The sequence below is a fragment of the Ictalurus punctatus genome, chromosome 2, assembly GCF_001660625.3.
Source record: "Ictalurus punctatus breed USDA103 chromosome 2, Coco_2.0, whole genome shotgun sequence".
In the NCBI taxonomy this organism is placed as follows: Eukaryota; Metazoa; Chordata; class Actinopteri; order Siluriformes; family Ictaluridae; genus Ictalurus; species Ictalurus punctatus.
In genome coordinates, this window is record NC_030417.2 from 18475463 (window position 1) to 18485060 (window position 9598).

At 34.9% G+C, this 9598-nt stretch overlaps 1 protein-coding gene across 1 annotated transcript; it reads left to right on the forward strand.

Annotated features, from left to right (window-relative positions):
- The first annotated feature begins 747 nt into the window (after positions 1-747).
- Positions 748-4247, forward strand: si:ch211-76l23.4 (uncharacterized). Its single transcript, XM_017453074.3, has 5 exons — positions 748-898; positions 2806-2909; positions 3014-3143; positions 3493-3732; positions 3832-4247. Exons 2-4 carry the CDS (start codon positions 2807-2809, stop codon positions 3695-3697), a joined length of 438 nt encoding a protein of 145 aa, XP_017308563.1. The 5' UTR covers positions 748-898; position 2806; the 3' UTR covers positions 3698-3732; positions 3832-4247.
- The last annotated feature ends 5351 nt before the right edge of the window (positions 4248-9598 follow it).

Consider the following 9598-nt stretch of genomic DNA (forward strand, 5'->3'; position numbering starts at 1 on the left):
TAAGCAAAACACTGCTTCATTATCATACGTCATGCTTTTATAGCTTTTTTAAAATAAATTAATGAATTAATAAAATAACAATAGAACTATATGTTTAATTAATTGTCAAAAAATAAGAATTACTAACAAATAATTACTATAATAATTGTATAATAATAAATATATTAATATAAACATTATTAGTAATAACAACAATAATAATAATGACATAATGATGTAAAATTTGAATAAATAAATACAACAACAACAACAACAACAACAACTATATTCTGATTAATTGTTCTGTGAAACTCAAAAAAATTTTAATGAAATAAGTTTTTGTGACATTTTTGTGACAATTTAGTCTAATTTGCATACAGGACTGAATACATAATGAAAAAAATGAAAACATTTTTCTACTGATGGAATTTTTTTTTTTTTCACTGTGAAATGAGTAAATGTAAAAAAAAAAAAAAAAAAAGGCAAGTAACACATAACACCATATATATCTATATTATGCTACATCATTGTGCATTTTTAGCTGTTTTTGTTTACTTACTCCATTTAAAAAAAACAACAAAAAAACAACCTTTCTCTTTTCATGGCCTCTATCTGCCACAACTTGAACTTTTTATTTTCACTTGAAGAATGTTATGAACCTGCAGGTGAAAATCCAATACAAATCACAACGACTTGCTTATACTTGCTTATGTGTGTGTGTGTGTGTGTGTGTGTGTGTGTGTGTGTGTGTGTGTGTGTGTGTGTGTGTGGCAGCTCAGATGATGGAAAGGAAATGAGAGGGTGTGTGTTTTGTATATTCAGTGCTTTCTAAAGCGTGTGCTATGTACTGAGGCTGGAGACTCTGTCTGGACACTACTGAGGCGCACTACTGAGAGCACACAGCCATACTTACTAACAGGTATTTGTAATTCTTTTAGCTTATTATTATGCACATGAATATTGCAATTCATAATTTTTTTTTAAATATATCTATGTGCTTTATACGGGCTGAGAGTTAAATGTGGTGTGCACATGCAGGATTCTGAGGTATTTGAGCTCCAGTGTGAGGTTATGGAGCAATAGGTAAAAATGTTGAGCTTTTAAGATCTCTAGAGTAAAGTTATGGAGCCAATTACAGCTCAAAAACAAAAAACAAAACAACCCATGAATTTGAGACCAAATTTGAAGATGTGAAAGTAACAATTATGCAGAACACAGTTTAACACAGTTAATTTATGTTGTTTTTAAACATACAATTTATGATTTAAGTTAAATTTTGGAGGCATTCAGAAAGGGGAAATAATATTTTCTTAGACAAAGCTTAAAAGTTACTAGGAAAGATTATGCAGGATTTTTTAAAAACCCTATTACAGCTAAAAAAAAAATAAAAAAAAGGAAAAATAATTGAATATGAGACTAAATTTAAAGATGTAACGTAAAGATTATGCAGGATTTTTAAGAAAGTTAAAGCCTAGAATAAATTATAAAGTGATTTAGAGGTCAAACATAGAAATAAAGTGAATTTGAGACAGAATTGAAAGATGTAGAAGTAAAGATTATGCACATTTTTTAAGTCAGTTATTGTCCAGAATTGGTTATGAAAGTATTTAGAGTTTAGAAATGTTGGGATTTGAAGCTAGTTCATCCGCAAAACAAATTTTTGGAGCCAATTACCGCTCAAATTTGAGACGGAATTTAAAAGATCTAAAAGTACAGATTATGCAGGATTTATATGACTGCTGTTCTGTAGAGTAAACCTGTGGAGCCATTTAGAGATAAAAAAAAATGTTGGAAAAGTGAATTTGAAGCAAAATTTCAAGATGGAAAGATAAAGATTGTGCAGAGTTTTGAAGGCTGTTATTCTTCAGAGTAAATTCATGGAGCCATTTAGAGATCAATAAATTGTAAAACATGAATTTGGGACAGAACTCATTATGTAAATATAAAGGAAAATTGAAAATTTGAAATAAAGCTTAAAGATGGAAAAGTAAAGATTAAACAGAATTTTTAAGGCAGCTGATCTGTAAAAGTAAAATTATGGAGCCAGAGCTCAACAATGTTGGTAAAGTGAATTTGAGAAGCACTTCAAGATGGAAAGATAAAGATTTGAGACAGAAGTCAAGATGTAAAAGTAAAGATTATTTAAGGATTAAAGAATTTTTTTTAAAGGTAATCTCAAAATTTTTCAAAAGATCTTTTTAAAAAAAAAAAAAAAAAAAAAAAGATCTCCAAAGTAAAATTATGGAGCCATTTAGAGCTCAACAATGTTGGAAAAGTTAATTTTCATGATTCTTATATCAGTTCATCTCTAGAGTAAATTTATTAAGCCAAAATTGAAAGCTGTAAAAGTAAAGATTACACAGGATTTTTAAAGTAGTAAATTTATGGAACTATTTACAGCTCGAAAATGTTGAAAATGTGAATTTGAGACAAAACATCTCAAAATATAGTAAACATATAAACTGGTTATGTAATATTTTTAAGGTAGTTCAATTAGAGCATATATCTATGCAGCTATTTCAGGCTATAGATGTGAAGATTACTGATTATTTGTAAGGCAGTTGATTTTGAAGGTAAATTTAAGGTGGTTCATATGGACCTAATGAACTCTTGGGAGACTTTGATAAAATGTATGGAAATACATACATTTGCTGTTTATGTTCATCTTAATGCACTTATCCAGAAAGCAATAGCCACTTTATTCCAAATGGGATCTGGGATAAGGATGTGGGTACGGAATGTTCCTGCAGTGGGATAGAAACATCTAAACATCTCAGAGTTTATGTTCCTCCACCCATTTTTGTGTTTTTATGTTTTGCTTGCCAGGATGGGATTCAGGGTGAGCTTGCTCCTCCTCGCTCTAGCCGTGGTTGTTGTGTTCGGCCAAAAGAAACGCCCTGCTAGTAAAGAATGGAACTATCGTGATGGATGTGAGTTACTTTCTGTAATCAAGAACGACAAATATGTAGGACAAAAAACCCCAAAACATTGACATGACCTTTTATCATTTAATTTAATTAAAATGCCTTTCCAGCTGAGAAAGTGAACATACGAGGTGTGGCGAATTTGACTCAAGTTCTGGATGACTGGAGATTTGATATCTTGAACCAAGTGAAGAACCTTCTGCAGAATGACCACCAGACCTTGCTGCCTGATTACTCCAGGTAGCGTGATGTCAAGTTGTGCCCCCCCCCCCCCCCCCATCACCTCTTTACTTTCCATCATCCCATCATCAAGTTAGCAGACCATAAACATTCTCTGAGTAGAGAAAAATCTATATTCGGAATGAAAATTGCTAGTTTGGGGTTTGCAGCAAAGCCTGGAACTCAAGTTCCTGGATTTATTTCAGAGCAGACCGTGTCATTATGGCTACTGGAAATGCCACATGCTCAATCAGGAACTTCCTGGATGGTTAACTTAGTATGGTTTGTATACAAGTCAAGGATATTTACACTCGCTAGTGGTCATATCAGTTACATTTTTGTTTTTTTCTTTTTCCTTTTGTTTTTCCAGGATCCAGCCTCTGTCTGAGGCTTTGGATGACTTGTACAAGGAGTTCAATGCCTTGAAGGCCCACCTTGGCGAGCTGACCGATAAGTTCACTCCTATCGAGACCTTCATTGATGAGCTGAAGACAGAAAAAGCCAATGCCGCTGCCACTCCGCCTGTCATTCCAGTGCGAAGGAGACCCATCAAGACTCGAACTCCAGCTTCATGAAGCTGTTGAGCTTCCAGAACTTTCCTTTAGAGCTGGTACTCTCTGCAAAATCATACATAGAAATATATCTATATAAAACAAACACCACAGTATGCACTTACGTAGCATTTTTCTTTTCTTCTTCTTCTTTTTAGCATCTTGTAACTGCATGTTGCTGGGAAACAAGTAATACACAAAATGCTGAACAAGCCAAATCGCCCCCGTTTTGTGGTTTCGGGTTGCAACAATTTGTAAGAAAATAGCAAATATACAGTACATACACATCTAGGCTAATTATAGATCTAGATTCATAGATTCATTGGATTTGAAATATTGATTATGCTGTACATACACACACACACACACACACACACACACACACACACACACACACACACACACACACCTATCATTATATAGAATTTTATCTTTCACTACTGGATTAAATGCATATGGATTTGGTGCCATGACCCATTGTAATCAGGACATATCATATCTAGCACATATCTCTTTATTTCTTTTGGCTCATGAGCTGATCTAAGCTACGAATAAAATCTAACATTTGCATGTATGATGTATGATCTGTGAGTGATGTTTTATGAAAAGAGAATGTACCATGAGACATTTGCTATGTGATGGTGATGCTAATAAAACATTTTGGGTCGTGCTGTTATAGGAAAATAATCAATTTTGGCGTGATGTGATGCTACCAAAGAGTCACCAAAGTTGATTAGTTTCCTGTAACAGCATTCTGCACCATGTTTCATATTCCTTATACATCACGGCAAATTGCCAACAATTGCATTCATTTAAATTTACAGTAATAATGTAGAGTGTAATGTCTTCAGCTGATTAACATTCCACTTAATAGAAATCTGAAATTTATGGGTTGAATTAGGCAAGAAAACTTGTTTTGAGCAGATTTCTATATAAAAATATTGAGAAGTCCATTTAATAACTGTTAACTTCATGCCCAATACCAGTCACAGAACCAGAATTTGAACCCTGCTCTGGCGGATTTCCTCTCGTCTGGTACCAGGAAGAAGTCCCACCGACACCATCATTCAGTGAAAGCTTCTTAGATTTAATATTCAGAAAGCATAGTGTATATACACACAGAAATAATGATAAAGAATGATAAATGTCAATTGGAGCAAGTCACAGATAAAATCAAAACATATTTTACATAGGTTCGAGTGATATAAGAACTAAAGATGTCTATTCTACCAGAGACAAAGAAGAAGAACCAAGAGAGAGTGAGTGAGGGCAAAAGGCGGGGTGATCAGGAATGCTCAAAACAACACATTCCAAGAACAGAAAACTGTTTGGTTCCAGTACATCATGACACAAACTAGAGACCTTCAGAATTGAGATACAGAGACAATGCTATGAAACTTATCAATAACACATGAATTGAGTGGGGCTGTGTCCATATTGTTGGCACATGAACGAAGCTTCCTCAACGTCCAAAATCCTAACTGAACCCTGTCTTCAAAAGCTCACGTGTAAGTTCTTGTCATTACTTTGACAAGGTTTTACATACCAGTAAGAACTACAGCACTGGGTTTCATCCAGCACAACTAAAAACAAACTGAATTTGAGAGTTTGGTATACAAGTCATCCACCACTAAACCACCACCACCACCAGGGGGAGATCAACAGCTTTGTCATCTTTGTCTCTATAAATGATAAAGCAGGAGTCATGGCCAACACATCCGGACCTTTAACATGGTGTGGGGATGTTTGTTATCCCATCATTGTGAGTGAGTTACTTATAGTACAGCGATCAGTTCAAGGCTATGACATGATTTAAACCCACCAGAAAATTACGAGGATGAATCAGATTAGCCCGGCTTCCTAGGTTTCATAACTCAGGAGTGTCAGGAACTGTTTAATCATTTAATAAAAAGACATTTTATAATTTAAACAGGATTCCATTACATATTATTCAACAAGCTAACAAATACATAAATATCATAATAAATATCCCAATCATGGGGGAAAAAAACCCCCCGAAACCCTGAAATCCTCATGTTATCATTATTTGTTTGTTGCAATTCATCCCAAAATTATAAACATGAGAGATTTTTTCCTTAGATTTATTCAGATCCTTTGTGTTTCCCAAGAAATGCAATACCAGTTTTTACGATGCAGCCCTAAGTAATAGCAAACCAGAATTAAGAAGGTACTTTACATATTCGATTTAGTATTTTAGCTCCGTTTTCCACACAAAAATCATTCTCTTTGCTAGTCAGCTTTTCTTTCAATTACTTGAAGTGTTTTATTCCTCTTACACCACAGCAACATGTAAATTCTTTCCATCTGAAGCTGCACTTATTGTTGCAGAACATCCCTCAGAATAAGTTAAGTTCCTGTTCTCATTTATGTTATAGCAGCTTTAAATAATCTGCCCCTTGGCAGGCTGTTTTTTCACACTGGGGACTCCTTCCATAAATGTTAAATAAACATCTCCTCATAGACAACCTTGCCATATCATCAATCACAAAAAACATAGTATTTAACACGGTTATCTGGAGCATCAACCGTACAAGTCCTTGTGAATGAACCATTACTATAGAAACGATAAGGTATTAATATACAAGCGCATTAATATAAACCTGTGATCTGCAGCTGCACTACTGTCAGAGCTGCTGTTATAGTAAATTAATCAACATCTGACCAATCAGACCTCCAGCAGTACATTGTTCCAAACCTTTGAACAGCATTGTAAATATCACTTATAAATATCCACTTTCATATTAAGTTTCAGAAGTTTTGTTTTAGGCTGGTGGAGGTGGGGGTGGGCGGATTGTAACTCTTCATAACTCTGAGAAAGACAACACGCTCACAGAATTACTTAAGCATGAGGTAATTCATCACTGTCAGCTGCCAGAGCAACTGTTTCTTTCTTAAATCCTTACATAACTCGGTCCACATTGCAGTCACTTCTCTAAATCTGAGGAGAAACATGTAGCAGAAGAAGAGCGACAGGCCTTAATTGAGGCTTGACTCGGTCTCGATAAAAGCGCCGATCCTGATTAAAGATTTAACAAGCTCTTAAAGCTGGAAGGATTTAATCCAAGGAAATTGGCAGTTTTCCAACTTGCTGAGACTGCCAAAGAGGAATAGTGCGATGAATTATGGGAGACATTTCTACATTACTGCATGACAGTAAAATGCATTAAAATAATTAAGTATTGTTGAAATCCAATGCTGTAAAAATCCCCAAAAATAAGCATTTTGGATGTTAATCTGGCTCTCACAGTAGAATAATTACACAGAATTCAGAACGTGGATATATCTATTGTGTATTCAGAAAGAATTCAGTTCCCTGTAGTAACACTTTTTTGTATTCTGACAAATAATCCAATCTGAACCTTTCCAGATGACAATCAGGCTTGTGCTAGAGTACATCCCACTGTTACAAACTCTCAGATCACCATGAACCTAAACTCCTAGAATCACCAGCTCTTTATCAATATTTGCTTTCTTGGGTTTCCCTTTTGGATTGGTCATTTTGGCTCTACTTGATTCATTGTTATTGAACTTTTTGCCTGTTTTCCCATTTAATTCCTTGTATTTTTGCCAATAAAACTTTTATATCAAATGTGTCAAGGCCCAGATCTGGGAAAAGGTTAAAAATTTTCTGCAGTTTTGAAGGTCCTGAAGAACATAGTGGCCTCCATAATTCTTAAAAGGAACAAGTGCTAAACCATCCAGTATTTTCCTAGAGTAAACAGGAATATGGAATTTAGTCACGGAAGTGGCTATGAAGAAAGTTCCCTCTGATGGAATGGCAGAGGTCCTGTGTGGAGATGTGAGAACCTGCCAAAAGGACAACCTTTTCTGCAGCATGTCTGGAAGAGAAGACGGACGGAAGGCACTTCTCAGGTAAAAGCCCTCATCACAGCTCATTTGACATTATACAAAATACCAAAAGTACTCTCAGGCCACGACAAACAAGAATCTATGATCTGATAAAACCAATGTTGAACACTTTTCCCTGAATACCAGGCATTACATTTCTACTGTGAAACATGGTGGTTGTAGTATCATGCTGTGGATATGTTTTTCACCAGCTGAGACTGCAGCAGATCAAAGTACAGGGACTTGAGTGAACAAGAAACATGCTCTAGGGCAGGTAGGACATTAGATTCCAACATGATAATGACGGAAAAATATACAGCTATGAATAACGTTAAGATGAGTATGTGAATGAGCGGCCCAGCCAGAGACCTGATTAAAGATCTGGAGAGACCTGAAAATAGCATTACAGCATGGTTCCCTATTCAGCCTGTGACAAGCTTGTGGCATCAACCCAAGATGGGTTCAGACTGTAACAAACTGGCCACAGTGGCCCTCTTACGGAAATTGTAGTCGTTCAGCCAAGTTTGATGTCTAATGTTCATTCCTTTAATTTTGTATAGGAGCTACAAGTTTAATTTTGCCAGTTTATAAGAAAATAATGGAAGCTTATAGCTACTGAATGTCTAAAAAAGATATTATTTAGATCAGTAATACCATTTGCACAAAACATCACAATAAAGCACAACAGTGGGGTGGTGTATGAAGCAGAGTTACTGTAGATTTCAATAAAAAAAACACACACAACAAATTACTGAGTAAGTTATTTTATTTTTTATTGTTAGACAAACAAAAAAGAATAAAGAAAAATGACCACAATGTTTTCTGAATGCACTGTATGAAAAGGAAATCTTTGTAAGTAAAGAATGCTTAACTGAAGTGGCATTATTTTTTATTGCACAAACCCAGCTGCATTTAATTACTTGTTTGTGTTTGTAATATTTTAATATCGCATGCAAAGAGAATTCAAAAATGAATCTGTTGCATAAAAACGAGCCTCATCCATTACTGACTAGCTCTATAATATGAAACGCATTCGTTTAATGAAGTTTAAATAATCTGCATAGATTTTCCCCCCTGCAAGGGAGCAGATTAATGCAAATTGATTTGGCTCTTATTGACATAACTGTTCCTGTACTAACATTTGTAAGCATATTTTATATTTTTTAAAAAAGCAGTTACAGTTTACTCTGAGCAATTGATCATTTAGAGGTTAATTCGACACTCTAATTATAACTTATAATTATAATTTGTCTAAAAACAAGAGCTGCAATTACAGAGGGGTTCATGTGAAGGGTTTTGAAAAATATCATTTGCTGAAAAATAGGCAATACACAGACAAGCAATAATGCTTTCGAATAGAATCCAGTGAGAGGAAGTGCATGAGTATGCATTTTAATTTAAAATACATATTCTACAAAAATGGCTTGTTTGCGTAACTAAACAGTGAACACTTTGGTCAAAAATCTTTTGGACACAGTGGACCTCTTTCGGAAATTGTAGTTGTTCAGCCAAGTTTGATGTCTTACTTTCGCTCCTTTAGTTTTATACAAGTTTAATTTTGCCAGTTTATAAGAAAGTAATAGAAGCTACTGATGTTGCTTAGATCAGTACCATTTGCACATTAAAAAATGTCACAGAAAAGCACAACAGTGGGGTGGTGTATGAAGCAGAGTTACTGTTACCACCCGACAGTTGATTATTTTACTCCTGAAACATACAACACATGCTAGATTTATCTGTTTATAGTTGCATTTAATGTTGTGGAACAGCCAGGAGACAAGTTCGTACCTGGTCTCACTTACGTTATAGCAGCTATAAACAGTTCCTTCACCAGCCTATCTGTTTTCTCTCTCTCTCTTGAAGTTAATAGGACAAAAAAATGCAGCTTGTCATATTACAAAAACTGTTACAAAGTGCTGACACTGGAGACTCCTTCCACAAATACTCATTAAATGCCTCCCTAATGATTAAATAAACTTAAACTGAATGGAAATATAGGAACATGGGAAAACATTAGATAAGGCTATCTACCAATAGTTTTATTCCTAATCTCTC

Bases quoted from the DNA above. Each gene is read 5' to 3' on its own strand.
- si:ch211-76l23.4 (XM_017453074.3), top strand. From the start codon at position 2,807: ATGGGATTCAGGGTGAGCTTGCTCCTCCTCGCTCTAGCCGTGGTTGTT. The intron at 2,910-3,013 runs GTGAGTTACTTT...ATGCCTTTCCAG, and splicing joins ATGGAACTATCGTGATGGAT to CTGAGAAAGTGAACATACGA. The intron at 3,144-3,492 runs GTAGCGTGATGT...TTGTTTTTCCAG, and splicing joins TTGCTGCCTGATTACTCCAG to GATCCAGCCTCTGTCTGAGG.